General features: G+C 36.9%; 1 protein-coding gene across 3 annotated transcripts in view; it reads left to right on the plus strand.

Moving 5' to 3' along the window:
- Positions 1-19,603, plus strand: part of LOC143207390 (uncharacterized) — an 84,021-nt gene that overhangs the window by 39,551 nt on the left and 24,867 nt on the right. For all 3 annotated transcript variants that reach the window (XM_076420818.1, XM_076420820.1, XM_076420819.1), the window contains 3 exons: positions 1,462-1,719; positions 2,862-3,041; positions 17,226-17,351. In XM_076420818.1, the coding sequence (XP_076276933.1) occupies positions 1,462-1,719; positions 2,862-3,041; positions 17,226-17,351 (564 nt within the window). The remainder of the gene's footprint in view (positions 1-1,461; positions 1,720-2,861; positions 3,042-17,225; positions 17,352-19,603) is intronic.

Below are 19,603 nucleotides of genomic sequence, written 5' to 3' on the forward strand. Positions count from 1 at the left end.
ATCGAGAATTTCTGCTGTTTACAACAATTAAATTCGTACATATATCACCGGAAATATTCAATCGTAACGTACACTGGGAATTTCAACTGTTTACAAGAATTATAAAATTATGTTTTGCCGAAAGCTATTCCATTTGAAAGTATTCTCATGTAGGTAGACATTATTTTCGCATGCTGTATCGTTTCTCTTATATCGTTACTTTTGTAGTTGCTTTTTCAATGTTCGTAGTCTGTATTCGTCATGTTTGCATTTTTAATTACCCGTAATAAATTGCGAAGCTTGTGCTGTTTCAGCGAAATCTTTCATGTAATTGTTTATTGCGCGTACAAGCTTCATTATAGATTTTTATACGCTGTAAAACCTTGATCTAAGAAAAACTGTCGGGGTTTGCCCCACCTGTCCAACGAATGAATACTTAAGCTGCATATCTGTTGAAATTAGTATTCGCAAATCGTTATTTAATTTCTTGAGTGTTATTTCTGTAAGAACTATCTTAAGATCTTGCATTCCAGGACACGATTATAATACTTTATCAGAACGAACACCAATTTCTAACAAATTAGACTGCGGATCTTATGCATTCATGACAAAAATGAGTAGGTGTAATCTAAAACAGCAAAAATATTACACGAATTTAATGCTACTGTTATATTATTTTCACTCTATTAAACATTTTAAGAAAGAAATACATTTTTATTTCAGACCAGTTTGTTGCTATTCAGGTAGGAAGTTTTTATTTTGCATAAAGACCTGCAGTCTCTTAACCCTTAACACTCGAGTGGTGACTCAGAGTCACCAGTAAATATTGCTGTACCATTGTTCACAATATAGTTCACATTATTAAATACGTTGGTAGCTAATCAATAGACTGCGGATTTTTATGCATGTATGAAGAACTTGGCAGGGTGAAATATCAAACAGTGAAAGATTAGAGAAGTCTAAGAATATTGTTATGATGTTTTCAATGTAAACAATTGATCAAGGGATGACGTGATTTTTATTTAACTCGTGCTGCCCACAATCGTTGCAAAATATTTTTATTTTGCACAAAAATCCGCAGTCTATTAATTTAATTACGAAATATTTAAGAATTGTACGAGGTATTATATCAATTTCATATCCAAAAAATGAAACACACACACACAGATCATATACATAGAATGGAATTATTCTAGCTAGGAAGAAATGTTTAATTTTCAAGTTGAAGTAGCTCCGAATGCAAAGGGTTAATAACTATAATTTTCACCATATTGAATCGTTTATAACTCATGAACCAGTTAACAAATATCGATGAAGAAATAGCTAAAGAAAAGTTATAAATCTTTAAAAGTGATGTTTTTTAAAACTGTGTTCACTTAATTTTGTTCGCAACTGTATGTTCGTTTGCTGGACAGGTCACCCTGTACGTAGCTCGGTGTGGAAGGAAAATGTGAAGTATTCGTTTACGTGTTCATTATTCAGACATCAACGAGTGTTTGTTGAACAACGGACATGGGCCTTGTCAGGATACTTGCCGGAATACCATAGGGGGCTACGAATGTTCCTGTGACGGTTTACAAGACTCGGTCCTGTCAACTGACAACCACACGTGCGAGGACGCAGGTCCGTGCAGCGTCAACAACGCAGGATGCTCGCACACCTGTCTATCCACGATGGGCCGGGTATTTTGTCTCTGTCCCGATGGTTTTATTCTCGAGGACGATTGGAAGACTTGTCAAGGTAATAGAGAATTCTTTCATCGGACTTTACCTCTAGCTCTTTTTTACGGCATTCCGTTTTACCGTCGAATCACCAGGGAATTTCAATAACCCATTCGAAATGGAACGCGAAGAATATTGAATCGCTGGGTGTCCGTGTGAACATCAGTAACTCGATCGCGCGAACTTGCAGTTCCAATAATGTGTCCAATATAAATAACAATAACGTTATCACCTGAAATATCTTCGTTGTTTTCAAAGATAAATTAATAAGACAAAATTGAATGGTAAAATGGAGCTCATACGATACCAAAATAATTTTTGTTTTCATGTTATTTTTTTTAGAGATATCAAGGTCGCCTTCATTTTTTTAAAATGGAACCACTCTTTCTTAAACATATACAATGATAGTCCCTTTCATTACGAATTCAGTGACTATAATTACTCAACTATACTATACTATAATTACTGAAGTATGGTCCGATTACTTTTTCATTCAAGATACTATACCCTACGTTTACGCTCCATTGTCTTTGGTGGTCAATTTCTCGAAGCCAATGTGGATTATCAACGGACCAATAATGAGCATTCGTAGATTAATTGAAGCATGATTAGTGAATATATAGATCAATTTATTAGACGCAGCTAAACTCACTTCATACCGTATTCTTGAATAAACACACTATACTGTACACCGATAAAACACACATTTCACCGCGACATACCTCAAAAATCGGCTTTATTTTCAATTAAATCAGCCATTCGCGACGCGGATAGAATTCCATTAAAAATTTCAGCTGTTTTAAATTCCCCGATGGAAAAGAGACTTTGCATAACACTCGTTAGCATATAGTACGCGGTCCACTCATTAGTCAGACCGTGAAAGGAGAAAATAAGGAAAATATAGGGCGGACAATATTTGTGGCTATAAACTAACGTATAAGGTAACGAGACCAACGATGACGTGGATGAGTTCCAACAGCTCGTTCTAACTCGCTCACGTCATTAAATTTAACCCTATGTTAAGTGCTCCACTCTGAATACGAAGTCTCGAATGTAATTAGTAAGGGTATCTCGGTTACAAAACAATTATATGTATATGTATGCGGTGCTCTGGCGAAGTAGAAGCATAAGCTACGAGAAGTATAATTTTCTTTTTTCCAGACGTGGACGAGTGCGCTCAACCTGATTTGCAAGCGGATATGTGTCGCTACGGTTGCATCAACATGCCGGGATCTTATCGGTGCGCCGCGCCAATGGAGATGAAAGATCAACCGATACTAGACAGCTTGTCGATCACCTGTCTGCCGGGTTACGAAGCCACCCCCGATGGGACTTGTATCGGTAAGTAGTTTAATCCCTGTTGCCAATTTAAGGGAGAATCGAATTTCCCGGCGAGGCCCTCGCTGGTTTTCGTGATCTACAGTCGTCCACGGTTAAATTTACTTTAGTTCAGGAGTTAACACTAACCATACCGACCGCAAAATGTCTATATATTTGATATGTATATTTTAAATGTACACTGCTGTGAGAAAGGAAGAAGCACCCGGCCATATTTAATAGAAAAACGTAAAAAATCAAATAAGGACACGGTAAGTTTTGAAAAAGGATTCCGCTGTTTAATTGCATTGTTTTGAGAATATATATGTGCTAGTGCGGATTATCTAATACTTTAAATGCAATAAATCAGTCATTGTACAATACAATTTCTACGTAAAGATATTGTTTGTCATGATATCTTATAATTATACTGGGTGCTTCATTCCTTTGCACAGTAGTGTGTATGTATATTAAACGTGTATTTAATATACACGAATAATATTAGTATAACGTAATTATTCAGATATTCAGTGATACAGTAACGAGTATACCGCAATTACGGAAATTATGAATATTATTTTTTAGCTAGTCGTTTAAATTTAGACATACAATTATACGAACAAATATTTTAATCCAGCTGCTCCTCCACTCTAATGTCCAACGTTCGTGCACAGTGTATGCAGATTTGCATTTAATCCCACGTTCCCGAAATTAATTTATCGGAGTTTCTATTTGCATGAAAGCCGGAAGTTTAATTATGACGTTCTGGCATTGATGCAGGTGCTGTGTAGGCTAGTGAAGTTCGCGAGACGTATTGCATTCTTCTGTCGAACGAAAGCGATTTGTCCACGGCGCGGCGGGGGCGGCGTGGCGGTCATAACGGTAACATTCTTCAGTGGCCCTTGTAATTGAATCTGTCGTTCATCTCGTGGCGCGAAATTTCAGAACAGCCGACCGATGGATAGCTCGATAACAATTCCCCATAGGGAGATGAGCGGCCTAACGAGATTCCGACGCCCGGTCCTAGTCGTGCCCCATCTACCGTTCTAGACGATCCGGGTCCGCAATCGAATTAGCTTGCACATGGATCCACTTCGTAGCCTAGTGGCTTACACTATTGCCATATTGGATCGCGATTCTCTATTATCAATACTCGGACAACTATGACCATTTACGGTGTTATTGATACATTTCGATTTTAATATTTCAATTAACCAAGTCACGTTATTTCGTCAACCAAATATATATCTCCGAATGTTAAATTATTATTGCTAGACTGCGGATTTTATGCATTTACGGCAAACATGAGTAGATCAAACAAAACATGAATTTATAATATTACTGGTATATCATTATAACCTGTTAAAATTATTAAAGGACGAAATTAATATTTCCGTAACTCTCCCTTCTGTTAATTGATGTTAGATATCATTAAAATATTTATTCATAAATTCAATGAATTGGTGTTCACTATCGTATTTGTATGCAATTTAGTTTGCAAAATAACATGGGAAATAACTTGTGGAAATTCCATCCGAATCTCGTAAATTGACATAATCCCTAATTGAGTTTTACCAATTTAAAAATCTGTTTGAAGCACTAGGTTGTATATTACGTTCAATTCGAATAGAAAATACAATTTTAGCGGTTTTGTAATTTCGTTTGCTTCACTATTATCCTTTGCACTCGAAGCTTTTTCCAATCCAGTAATTTTGTTCGACGCAGAACGTTTGGTAAACAAGAAAAAATGAAGTGTGGGTTTCGTTAAAAACGATATCTATTCAATTTCGATTATGTCTCTACCACTTTGTATACCAATTGCATCCACGGAACTATTACTATAATCCAATGAAGTTTACGACTTAACAAACATTTTCCTTCCGCTAAATTCAAGTAACAAAGTCGCGACGCCGACTAATGGCTTACACTCTCGTGAAAGAACGTTTCGTTCGGCGTGAATAATTCCAGAAAATTGTTAAACCCCGTGCTCTCTGCATCTTTGCCGGGTGATTTTCTGGATATTCTGTTTAAATCACGGCGAGTAAGACCGGGTACACAAGAACAAGACACTAATGGAGGTCAGATACGCTTGCGCTTCTTCCTCGAAAACTATAACTTAATAACGATTCAATTGAAAGCAGTTTCAACGAGCAGGAATTATTCGTGCTACAAACTGAGTGTATCTTCAAAGCGAGCTTACTCCGTGCGAACGTTTTTCGGTAATTTAGCGTATATGGTGATATTTTATACATATCTGCATATTTTATAACTCTTTCATCATCACTTGTAGTAAATCACTGCTTTTCCAGTTTCTCAAGCACTCCAGCCACACGGATCTCTTATTAACATTTTAGGTGATGAAGTTATCCAGATTTCGACCATTTTCTACCATCCTCCGTTTCCCCAGATTACAGAAACTTACGGAACTTGTTAAAGTGCACTCGATAGAGAAGTTGAAACGCTGTCTAAAGTAATCTTCAGTGTGGAACCTCGATTATCCGAACTAATTAGAGAGCACACAGCTGAAATAACTACTGCGTTCGCAGAATTAACTGGTATTAAAAAAATAATAATTGTACATTTTCGTTCATTTTCATTTCACACTGAAAACTTTCAAAAGCGCTGCTCTCAGTTTAGACGCACAGCAATTTGTTGTTTTTGAACATTGTAAATGTTGTTCGCATACTGTGCGTAGGCGAGACTTTCTGATGAGCATCAAGTGCTGCGCTTTTACTATCGGGAAATTCATTCGGGAGGTGAAAGGGAGAATAGTCCACAGTTTTTCTCTCCGAAGAATTCCGATACGGTGATACGTTAATGAACGCTACCGTGCAAGAATTTGACAAGCGCCTAAATTACATTTAAGCTGAACAAACGTCTATTCCCGAACTCGAAATTGTTAAAACTGACTCCCAGTGAAACTCAATGCCTCCATGAATGATACCTTTGAGCTGTATAGTTCGCTGACGAGCGGCGAATTCATCGGGAAGTTCTTGCGTATCGCACAAAGAGATTGAATGTTCGGGATCGCGATAAAACAACCTAACTACTTCGTGTCACGGGATGAAACAACATTGTTAGTAATGCTGTCGTTAAAAGTCACAAATAGCAGAGCGGAGTATGTTTCGTGAAAGAAGAGTTAGACCGATTTGCATTGTGCATATTAAATGGAACAGCTATTTTGAATTGTAAAATTTCGTTCTACTTTAAGGTTTGCATTATTTAGAGAACACTAAAGGAATTTAAGAAACCGTAACTGTAAGCAGTTTTGACCTCGCCGAATTGGAAGTAACATTTTTTAAATATATATTATTGTAAAGAGATACAGTAAACCCCCTCGATCTCTAAGAAAAACCCTCAGGTGCGTGCTGTTTCTCAGATCATGTAGTTCTTTTTTAGTGACCTCGTCGATCGCGCTCAACTTAGAAAAGGACAGCGAGTATATACGGCCGTTTGTGTGTTGTAAACGTGTAAAATCAATTGTTACCAACACTATTCTCCAATTTTTGCTTTTTGCAATAACTAAGATAAACACTGTTTTGAAATTAACATTAAATCGTGATTGTGATTACTAGACTGCAGATTTTATGCAGTTATGACAAAAATGGGCACGTACAATTTAAAACAGTGGAGATATTAAAAGATGTATGGCCATCAGTGTATTGGGTTCGCCTTAACAAAATAATCAAAAAAAGAATGAAATTTTTATTTGGCTCCTGTGTCTTGCAATCAATGTAAACATTTTTTATTTTGCATAAAGATCCGCAGTCCAGTGATTACATATACATAGAATATTGACCACTCTATTCACTGCGACGAGTTTAATAATTGTAATATATCGGAATATTATGGCTAGAGTGAAATTACTTTAGTGGTTTCGTATTTCAAGATAAAATCACGTTTCACTTGAACATTCTACCGCAAGTTAATTTACTTATTAATTGAATATTCAATGGTAACTCGGAACATGAACAGCGAATAACTAGATCGCATGGAGTCCAAATAATATTATAATTATCGTTGCTTTATTACATTATCCAATTCATAAATATCTATGTCCTAGAACAGCCAATTTGCGAAGAAGACGAAACACGCTTTTTTTAGACATATAAACTTATTATAATAAATAATAAAGGAGGTATTTTTCTCGATCGTACTTTTTGAAATAGTATAACAATATTTTCTCGGTGCACAGTTTCGATCAATTTCTACACTAAATATAGCTAAGTGAGGCATGAAACGTTTCGATTCGGGTTTGAAACATATATATATAAACTTATTATCATTTTTTAATAAACACTTATTTTCGACCCATCTCAATCCTGTTCTGAGAGAACAAAATTTAAAATTTTATTCATTTCTGTATATTTTAATATAACGTTGCCAAAACAATGACTGAATCAAACAGCCGACTTTTCATGAAAATTTCATGAAAGCAAAACGTTCGAGTTACGTTATCCGGTCGTGTTTAAGACAAACATAAATTTCCATGTGATTCGCGAGACGCGTAGTGGTGGTCGAAATCGAGCCAAAAGCTTCGTTTCAATTCATTAGGTGTAACTGTAGAATGAAATATGATAATGTTCCAGGGTAGAAAGAATTAATGTTCCCGACGTCCAAGATTTACAGAGAACCAGACCGAAATTTCATTTCATTCGTGTCCGGGTGCCGTCGCGTCGCGTCGCGCCGGCAAATTACTGGTCTGAATTTTTCTAATTTCGCGCGCAGAGAAACGGAACAATCGCGGTCCTTAAATCACATAATAAGCCGAGCATAATTTCAGTAATGAATCCGTACCATTGTCGCAGCTTTGGCGAGCAAGAAGAGTTGCGTTTCTCTCCCCTGTCTTTTCGTTGTGCGTTCGGCGTCGCAAGTGTTTGCACGAGCGATCCCCCGAAGGGTCTCCGGCACACTGTCAACTTGTAATCGGAATTCTGAATGTAGAGGAGCCTTTAAACGCAGCCCCTTAAATCATTCTCTTTTCTCTCGCGGCCAAGTCTCGCCGGCTTCCTCGGGCGAAAACGCTTTGAATGCAAAGTAACGGTGGCAAATCGAGAATACGGCAAACAAGAGAACCGAGTTACGCGAGTTTCGACGTTTCGTTTCGTGTTGACCTTGGATTTTAAATGAGCGGTGGAACAGCTTCAAGTATTGACACACCCCGCTCGTTACGTCGGGATACGTCGGAACGACGAAGTGACAAATATTATCACAGCGATCAAGAAAAATCCGTTCGCGGCGCGAACGTTTCGCCGTGCGAGCTTTCTCCACGAAAGTATTATGAAATCATTATGACCGCTTCGATACTTATGTTGTTACTTATTTCGGGCCGGGCGACTTCTTCCTCGTTGTAGCTTCGAGACTCTCACTGTCATCAGTTTTCCTAAACAATGAAATTTTACGTATAATATCTGCAAGTACATTTTAGCCAGCTTTATAAGTCAATTTCTGAATGTAACATTTGCTAATATTATTGTACTTCTAATAACCCTGTTTTTGAAGATATACAGGGTCTACGCGTTAAGTTATGTCACCATTTTTTAGGCATTTCCGGTGGTGCAATTAAATAATGGTTTAAACAAAAGTTTATCAGTACTTGGTGAGTTACATGTTGGCGTATTCTTAAATCTTAAAAAAATGATTTTTACGTAAGAAAGTAAAGGTCCAACCTTGACTTTTTTAAATGGCACCATATGTTTTGGACATCATAGGATTGTTGCTGACGTCGAGACGAATTCAACAGTGTATTATACTATGACTTCGAAATGACCTCAAACTCAAAAATTTTGTGCAAACGTAATTTTAATGAAAAATTATTTCTTACAAGATGAATCAAGTTACATCAGATGTTCGAACAGCGATCCATCTTCTATGATACAGAACTCCGCTATTTGTATTAGATTTTTCGATGTCGCCATAACTGGAGCGTCTCGTTTTACGTCATTACAGGCAGTTGTTATGCGATTCTGAAGTTCTTGAAGATTATTGATTGTTGTGTCGTATACAATGGATTGCAGATATCCCCAAAGATAAAAATCCAACGGAGACAGATCCGGAGAACGCGGTGTCCAACGAATTGGACCATAAGTTCCTATCCAACGATTTTTAAACTTGTTATTAAGATATCCCCTAATTATAATAGCATTGTGGGCAGGACACTCGTCTTGTTCAAGGTACATATCGTTCCTAATGTTCAGTGAACTGTCTTGCAATAAGTGTGAAAGTTTTTCTTCCGATTTCTTCTTCTGATTATTTTCACAACGGTAAATTATTTTTCACAATGGACCACCTATCGCTTTCATATTTTCAGCTTTGAAGTTCCGTCGGCTCTTTCGCGAATATTCCAGAATTTTTTACCACCTCTCTTCACGAGTCTCATTTCTCGCCATTGTTGTGTTGTCCGAACGCAACGTTTGAACTGCGAGTTTTCGTCGAGCGCTGTTATAACTTCAGAAAATTGTTGCAACGGTAATACCTTTCACGAACGTTTCTTACGACCGACATACATACCTTTTTTATTTTTTACAGAACACAAATATTCATTTCTGCATCTCATTATCGGTTAGTTCACAGTGCTTGCCGCGCGATAACTACTTTTTTATTTTGTATCGCAGCTACGAACGCGAGAGAACCCGTAAACGCAAACACCTGTGCGTCGTTCACGTACACGGCTATTTATATTTGCTTTGAAACATTCTAATTTTTAGTTTCCTCTCTCGAGTCCGCGATATTAAAGACGAGGAGGCGTAGTCGATGGAGATTTTAAAAAGTGAATGCTGGTATTTAATGACATGCTCGAAGCAGTGAAAATTAGAAGCTCGGACAAATACTATTCCATTTGATAACGTTGACTATGCCTACAAATCTTCCATTTAATTGAAACTGCTACGTCTGGATAATTTTCTTGCACATTTTCGGACGTCACGTTTGTTTCCCGAATTTCTGAGCTTTTTCGTTCACGGATTCAGTGCAAATATTCATCCCGTGTCTTTTCATTGAATTCGTTCTAACTCCATTTTAAATTGATACATCTCTTCATTATTTTATATACATACAACGTGACGGAAGAGATGAATAGACTGCGAATCTTATGCATTTATGAGTGAAATGAATAGGCGAAGCATAAAACCGTAAACGAATTAAAAGAACTTCAAAATGTGTGCGTATGTCATATTAACGGTTTGTTAAAATTATTAAATACAGAAATGAATTTTTATTTGGTCCCTGTTACCTCGCAGTTGATGCAACAAATTTTTGTATCGCATAAAGATCTACAGACCATAAATGAGACTTTAAAAACAATGGTCAACGATTGTTATAAAGTTCAGCATTGGGCATGGACGAAATTTTTCCTGTAATTAAGCTGTTATAACATTGTTGGCGAGCGTGACGTTCCACTTGGAAACTCCATGCCACACGTTAAATTTTCCAGCCAACCAAGCGAATGAATTGCGGAGTGGAACTGATCAAACATATCAATGTACATGGTTGACTAATTTTGGTAACCATGTATTTGACATTTGGAAGCGTAATGCATTATGCATATACACGCTATCATAACCTCTGTTTGAGCATCAGCATTTAAATTTATTTAGATAGTCAACCACAAGTATGGGTTAATGTAATTGCTACGCTCTAATTAAATGAATGACCAACAATGTTTGGTCTACACACACATATCATTATTCCATAGAGATTTCAATAAATCGAAAGAAATCGCGGAATATTGTTTTGTTACAACCTTCCAGAAATTTACACAATAATACAGTAGTGCCAAACTAATGAAATACTGATCTAGAAATTTCAAAAACAATTATATTATTATTTTTATTCGAAGTACAGTCAAGTCTTGATCTAAGGAAAACCCTCGGGTGCGTGCTGTTTCTTAGATCGTGTAGTTCTACTAGGTTAGAAAAGGATTATTATATAATTGAGAAAAGTTACATCAGACTTATACAATTTTTTAAATTTAATTTGGAGAGCCACATTGTATAAACTATACTACTGTAGACACTATATTTGCCATTCATAATTATGTAAGACTTATTGTTAGTTTAGGTTATCAGTATGCATTTGGCCACTTTTCTCTAGTGAAGAATGTCTCTATTATTTGGACCGTTTATTTTGAAAGTGGTCTAAGTCTATTTTCAATTCTAATATCTATTAATTTATGATTAATTTAGTGTAAACTTCTCATTTATAACTAGTTAGTATTTAGTATCTGCAAACCGCACAAAAGTAATACAAAACGCAATTCAAAAACGGGTAAGAAAACATACTAATGGAGAAAATATAAATTGGCTGAAAATATATATGTTGGATGAGTTGAATTGTATAACGAAGCCAGACCTATTATATACGAAAAATATAAGGATATGGAGCAGTTATTACCTTATACATATACCTCCTGTGCATCATGAATATTTCAAAACACTGCCACATAAAGAGCATGAATACAAATATAATTAACATTCAATATAAAAAATACTACTCCTATTTCATTTCTTGTTATTATTTATAAACAAAATTGGATTAATACAAAATACATTTTAAGTGATATTTAACGTTTCATAATTGAAATTAAATGATTTTTACGATTGACTAATTATGAAAATGGTGTTAGTATTATTTTAGTTAAGAGTGCCTAAAACAAAATACAGGGTGTGTCCGGTCGGGTGGTACAACCGAGCAGGAGATGATACTACATGTAAAAATCAATTGCAAAATTTGCCACCGAACAGACAAACAGACAAACAAACAAACAAGAAAGCGAGCTAATAAAAACGTGGTAAATAAATCGGAAAAAAGGAATAACATTTTTTTGTTTGACGCTTCGTTTTCGAGAAAGTCGAGTTTCAAAATACAGCAAATACACGTGCTATCGCATGGGAATCGTCTGACGCGTCTGACCATGATTAACCAATTCTACTTTCTGCATATACTAATACTCTAAAGCACGCGAACCTGGCAGAACTTTAAACTCGATTTTCTCGAAAACGAAGCGTCAAACGAAAAAATGTTATTCCTTTTTTTTTACATGTAGTATCACCCCCTGATAAATTAGCTTTTTATTGATAAATTAGCAGAAACATTGCCAGACTTGACATAATCAATTTATACCTTTAATTTTCTCGAAACAATAAAAATGGACTTGCACCACTTTCAAAATGAACGGTCCATTTGTTCCAAGTCACATAAATAAATATTTTGACTTTTGATGACTGAAGTACTAATGACGAAGGAACCATATCGTGCTGCTGTCGATTTGCTGGTATCGTTCATCGTTAGTTACAGCGACAGTCCTTGTTTATCAACGCGTGATGTTGGAGAATTTCGGTGTAGCCCTTAATAACGAACATGAGAGAAAGCACAGAAAGGCAAGGCACATACCTGTGGCAGGTGAGCGAACAAGGTGCAGGCAGTCCTTCATAAATCTAATGATAGGCTACAATCTACTGCATTACTATGCAGATTACATTAGGGTCTCTTGTATCAGCACACGATAGAGAGACTAGAGATGTCTAGCTGAAGGAATTGCCCGATTTCATTTGCAATCGATGCAGACAGTTTTTATTTTGCATGAAAATCTGCGGTCTAGTTAAAAACCATCGAACGAAGCAAAGATATAATTTAGGGCAGTTATTACATGTTTTGACCACTATGAAATAAATCATAAGGGGTCAAGCGCAAAGGGTATGCGTGCCTAGAAACTCTGTTAATTGTGTGGAACATGTAAATAGGGCTACAATTGCATAACGTGAATAAACACAATTGTTATTTCACTGGCTTTATGGTAGTATAATATTAGCTAACCTCATGAGTGGCGGTTCCTATATCGTTACACGAAAGAGTTATTAATAACAAATTGACTACCGATAGAAGGTACTATCAATAAGTCTAGCAATAAATTATTCGGATGTTAGAAACCAGTTGCATCCTATATTTAGGAAAATTATTCTTACTAAACGGTAAAAAAGAAGTTCCATAAGATCCGACTCCATTGTTAATGAAATTATAATCAAGATAATTGAAATCTAAATTTAGTAATCTCGGGTCTTGGAAATGCACTTCAAATGGTATTATAGTCATTTGCATACAGATTGAGGGGAAACATTAAATCCATAATGGAAGTAATAAGATTGAATTAATGAAGGCAACATTGATGCAAAATTTGGAAACAATGGACGGAGAGAATGTAAGCCCTTTTTCAGAAGAATTTCAAGTATTCTGGAGCAGATCTTCCGCGCAACAAGATACTGTAATTGTAGCTTGTCTTTCATAATGCATTTTCTCAACGCACCTGCTGCATGGCTAGCGGATCGATGTCTGCCATATGCGCTCCCGAGCAGCCAGAAACAACGCAAAAAGTACGGTAGTTGAGAATCTTCGGATTTTTCCCAAACTTTTGCAATGAATAAAGTATAACATCGAGAGGCGCCAAGGCTGTTATTAAACTCTTAAATCCGGATAACATTCTATTCGTTTTCTCATCAATATTTAGATATTAGATTAACACTAAACTTACCACCGACGGTCGAATGACCGGTCTCTGGTTTTTTATTTTACAATTATTGAAATTATAATGGTGATTTTACTGGAAATGATTGTACACATTTTCGTATCCAAGAACATGTTATAATCAAAATCACAAAAAAGCTATAGAAATTCTATGTTGTCATTTTCATAAGGCAACACGTGCCAACCATTTTTGGAGCTCGGTAGGTGTAGTGTTAAAAATGAGTGGGTGCAATTTCAAGGAAATAGATTTACAGAATTTAGTTGCAATGCATTATACTTACGATTTAAAAATAACAATATTGTATTTATTTCGATTTTCGGAGATTTCTAATAATCATAAATTAAAAAAAACAGATCAATACTAAACTTCTATGGCGATTGTACACCTGTAGCTGTTTCTCGCTCGCTTGGCTAAATTCGGCTCCTCCCAATAGCGTTTCACCTCGGAGCGTGACGGATCAGACTCACTGCCCAACAAGTTTTCACATTAAAAATTTAGAATCCGTCATTTTGATGGGTCCGGTATGTCTACCGTTCAAGGAAGAAAGTAATGTGTGACTATTGATAATGATCAATGTTGCTGAAACACGCTCTGAAACGAGGCAGTACAGTGATTGACGCGGTGACGATCGTGAATACCCATTGAACGAAATCTGATCGCGTTTGTGCCGTACAGTGAGTGTGTTGGGTGAAAGGGATCAGGTCTTTTTCATACGTCGAATGACTTCTCCTGAACGATTTCGCATTCTTCGACGGCAGTGCCACAACCGACTGATCAATTGTCCACGCGATGACGCTAAATTGACCGAAATAGAGGTACAAGGGTCGGCCAGATTGCGATTGCCTCGAGCACTTTCAATGACCGCCAAGAGTGCTCGACTTCCGTCGCTTTCACAACCTATAGAGATACGACTACACTATACGACGGCCATATATGGTACTATACGCGATACTATACATACTACGCGACGTCCTCTATTGGCATGATGATACTCGGATAGAATGTAAGGTCAAAAGTACGTCCCTTTCATATGTGTACCACGTACATACTATGGATTTCCCCTAGTTTTCCGCGGGCCCGATAGAATACGGCTTGATTATCGTCACTTCTGTTTACTTTTGTTGCCCGCTGAATGCAACCCCCGCGAAAGAGACACGGGATATAAAAGGAATTTTAGTGCTAGAAATATAATAGAAACTCCCGTTCACAAAGGAATAAGGAGATACGGTTCGGCGAATATTGCTCGTACGATTCATACAATTCATTTTTTTTAACTCTGACGCGCTAGAGCTACCGAATCGAGTCCGCGCGAAGAGACTTGTTTCTGATCTTTCTTCTACATTATCGAGATCATTGAAATGTTTCTTTTGTGAGGGATTTTTGGTAATTGTTTAGAAAGAGGGTTCCCTCTCAGATTTTCATCATCTTGAAATATGTTGTTAAGGTCATCATTTTGAACAACTTTTCCCTATACATGTTACCGCCGCTCTATTTTAGTTTTCGAGATATTCGCAAAAAACTATCGCTAATACTGTATTGAATTTTTCGTATTCCTGCACGCTCTGCAGCAACGTAAGTCTGTCCCGGCGCGGCGTTTGTTTACATTTTGCTTCTAAACACGCTTCTAAAAACTAAAATCGAGAGGCGGTAACATGTATAGGAAAAAGTTGTTCAAAACGTAGAAATCTATAACATATTTAAATTTCATCAAAATCTGAGAGGAGACCCTCTCCTTTCTAAACAATTACCAAATATCTTTTTTGTGCCATTAAAAATAAAGGAGATATTTAGGTGGCCTCCTTCAGCTGAGACACCCTGTATAATCACTAGACTGCGGCATTTATGCGTTCATTAAAAAAATGGGTAGACGCAATTTAAATCGGTAGATGGATTAAATGATTACAAGAACGTTTAAGTATTTTATTTGACTTGTGTTCTATACAATCGATACGAACAATTTTTATTTTGCATAAAGACCCGCAGTCTAGTAATTACACAGAATATCGATGCAGTACCTATGCCAACAAAAACCTAAAACAATCCGATATCCTCTATCCGGAACGAATCTCGTCAGTGATCAATTGATATTCGATGATCACTCACACGGGGAGTAGTTTTCAATTGATTTCTTTTCGAAACATGTCACGTGTATTACGATATATTGCGGCTCTTGGTACGTGTGCTCCGGCAGTTTCATTACAGAGCGTTAGTAAACCGAGCACGAGACTCATCCGAGTCTAAAAATTTTATAAATCGTTAGACAGAGGACGAGAGAAAGAAAGAGAGAAAGAGAGAGGATAGAAAGGGACGGACACGTAGGAGGGAGAAGAAAGACATTTTGATTCCGTTCGCGTATTCCACTAACATTTAAAGCTCCGCGATGCGTTTCCCATGCATAAAAAGGAGCTCCTATACTATAGTATAGTATAGTAAATTACACGAGTTTTAGCGAATTTTTAACACGAACCATTATACATAAACATGAACTAATAACGAAAATACTCGAATTACTTCCTGTATTTCATACTTTTATTCTCACGATTGTGAGCAAATTATTAACGGTCGAAAAAGAACATGTTCTGTTACTTATAAACAGGTCACCTGAATAACTCGCTTGCTTTTGAAGATAGAAGACAACGCATTACACGTTTTTATAATTGCAGACGTTTTTCTTTTTAAATACAACGGTGTGGTTTTTTATTTACATTCTGATAGTGCATTTCAAGACGAATACAATGACCTATTATGATCATTATTCAAGATCACTCAAGGTCAACTGCAATAGAAACGAAATCTTCAAAAGCAAGCGAGTTATTCAGGTGACCTGTTTGTAACACCCCACCCTGTATACGTATACAGGGTGTTCCGTTTAAATACGAACACCTAAATATCTCTTCAGGTTATTGTGATGCAAAAAATAATTGTTACGTAATGTGCATGGTGTCAATGGACCAAATATCTGGCACGAATATTTTTTCCCGAGGGTCATTTTTTTCGGAGTTGTCGAGGTCATCGATGTTTTTTGGTACAAAACTACATTTTTATTTTATTGCATCGTGTAATTGATGAGTCTTGATCTGAAGGTGAAACTTTAAATTTCGCAGATCAAGGTCATTTCAAGGTCATGTTATTATACATATCAGAATGTATTTTTCGATCAGTTTACCTGACGCAATAAAATAAAAATTGTAGTTATGTATCAAAAAACATCGATGACCTTGATAACTCCGAAAAAAATGACCTTCGGGAAAAATATTCTTGCCAGATATGTGGTCCACTGATAATATGCACATTACGTAACAAATATTTTTTGCATCACAATAGCCTAAAGAGATGAACCGCGCAAAGGAACGCTAATTTTCGAAGATCACGATCATGTCAAGGTTATGTTTTTATAAATATCTGAATGTATTTTTCGTTCAGTTACACGATGCAATAAAATAAAGATGTAGTTATGTATCAAAAAACATCGATGACCTCGACAACTCCGAAAAAAATGACCCTCGGGAAAAAATATTCGTGCCAGATATTTGGTCCATTGACACCATGCACATTACGTAACACAAATATTTTTTGCATCACAATAACCTGAAGAGATATTTAGGTGTTCGTATTTAAACGGAACACCCTGTATATGAAAATTTCAAGATGATCGGATTGACGAAAGGAACTTCGTTTTCTGTCCGTAGATATCAACGAGTGCACCATAGACAACGGTGGTTGCATGGAGGTCTGCGAGAACACGGACGGCAGTTTCTTCTGCGCGTGCGAAGGTGACGAAAAAGCCCTGTCATCCGACGGGAAGTCCTGCGTGGGTAAGTTTTCCTTGCCAAGAAAACCGTTCTAGTTCGGCGTCCCCTCTGTTTGACACCCAAAGAACCATACATCATTCGCGCGTCTGGGAAAACGCAATATGCCCGGGCCGACGACGCGACGCGAGGGAAATTTCACGACTATATCGTAATAACGTTATCGAGGATGAGCCTTTACTATACGAGGGCCGTTTTCCGGATAAACGACGTCCCATGCTTTTTTTCCGGCCGTTCTCTCTGTTCCTCCCTCGATTAATACGCACGCGGCTGAGTAATACGTTCTCTTTATTATGCTGCGCCCTCGAGACCGCGATAAATTCGTCCACGTTTCTTGCAGCTAGATTAATTAGCCGCCGGCTTGCTGCCATGCCGGTGGCGCTCGAGACCCTCCACGGAAATGGATCTCTTACTTTCCCGCTTAGTTTGTTTGCCGAACTGCCGCAATTAGCATGCGTCTGTCCTAAATCGGGTATTTACGAAAATCAAAGAATCGATCGCGAGCTTTCAGCTCTCGCAGTAAAATGCATCTCGGTTCAGCGGAGACTTTGGTACGATAATACGAAACACCAATTCGTCTTTTAATTCGTTAATCTACCGAACGATGTTGATTAACCTCGATAAATCCAAGTGAAGGTATCCTACCTTTAATAAACATAGAGAAATATTCATTATCAAATTTCATGTGTAAATGCAATGTCTGATAAATGTGGAAAGCGATCAAGTGAGTTCTATAATCGCTGCGTGGTCTGTTCCTGCGATCAGTCATTTGAAAATTAACAGATTACTAACGCCTGACGGAAGTTTGCAGTTGCAGTGGTACGCACAGTACAAGTATACGCAGTTAATTACTCGAACGTTGCCAACGATAAATCATATAATCTATTAATAGTCTATTAATTTTCTAATTTTTATTAATTCAGAAATATGTACAATATTATTGGATTATCTATGTAAATGTTTGTAAAAACAACTAGACTGCATTTATTCGGATTTGTTGCGAATTTACTACAGTCTCTATAATTGTAGAAATTTGGAACCCTTGACGAGTTCCAGCGTTCATTTTCGGTTGAGTTTTTAAACACGAAGTTGAGTCGATTTGATAAATAACAATTTCTGTCTGTATAACAACAATTTCCATACAATTGGACAAGAAATATCGAATTTCGTTTTTAGCAAACGGTTGTATCAAAAATTCTAAAAATTCAATTGAATTTTATTGATATTGAATAGTACGATGGTATTCAATAGACTTGTGTATTTCAGCCGGTATTCGAATCTGCCTGGTTCTCAGACAAGTGGAAATTAGATAAGAGAATTCGCGAGACAAAATCGGGCTGATTTAAACTACACCTGTACTATCATGTTCTGAGAACTGGAGCGTAACTATTGTTGCTGTATTATTTCCATTCCGCTTGCCGTCCGCTCGAATTTTTGTTACGCGAGTTTACTCTCGTTTGCATAAACCTATCGGGCAATAAGAAAGAAGTTCCATCGTGAAATTTGCATTGTTCAAGAATACCCTAACGATTTACAAGTTTCTCGCGGAATATGGAATCAAGTGACCCAGATTGCGATTGTTTGCACAGTTACCGTCGGACACAAAGAGGGGCTGTGTGTCCTCGCGACGAACCGATAATTGCTGAATTCAATTAAATTATTGAAAGAGATAGTGCCTTGTACAATGTTCAAGGAACAAGGGCGAAGTACTTTGACGTTATTCGCTTCTCTCGATAGCGTCGTCAGAACCTTAAAAGAAATATTTCTTTTATATAGAGTCTACAGTATCTCTCGTATTTCTCTCTTCGTATTTCTTTTTCAGCCTTTTGTTTGCGTTACATTCAGAGAAATCATTTTTCAATTTCACCGATATAATCTTTAATGCGATTGTTTGATCTCTACGATAGCTTTCGTTTATCAAAAGTTTTACACCCTTTCGGAATTTGTTTACTTATTCGTAAAAATGAGAACCAAAATTCGTACGCTGGGTTAAGAGTACAATTCCTTTTTTACAACAGATTTACAACTTGGAAAGAAATATTGGAACTTTACGATCTATGAAAATTGTTTTGTTTGAATAAATAAGTCGTTCAAAAATAACTCGGAAATCCAGTTTTCATCTACATTCGAAGATTCGTAAGATAAAGGGCGGACAAGTATTACAACAAGTAGAAATGCTCACGCCACACATTGGGCTGGATCGAAGATTTTTGACCTTGAATCTCAAGGTCAAAGTCAATTTAGCGGCCATTTCTTTT

The sequence above is a fragment of the Lasioglossum baleicum genome, chromosome 3 (genome assembly GCF_051020765.1).
Source record: "Lasioglossum baleicum chromosome 3, iyLasBale1, whole genome shotgun sequence".
Taxonomy (NCBI): domain Eukaryota; kingdom Metazoa; phylum Arthropoda; class Insecta; order Hymenoptera; family Halictidae; genus Lasioglossum; species Lasioglossum baleicum.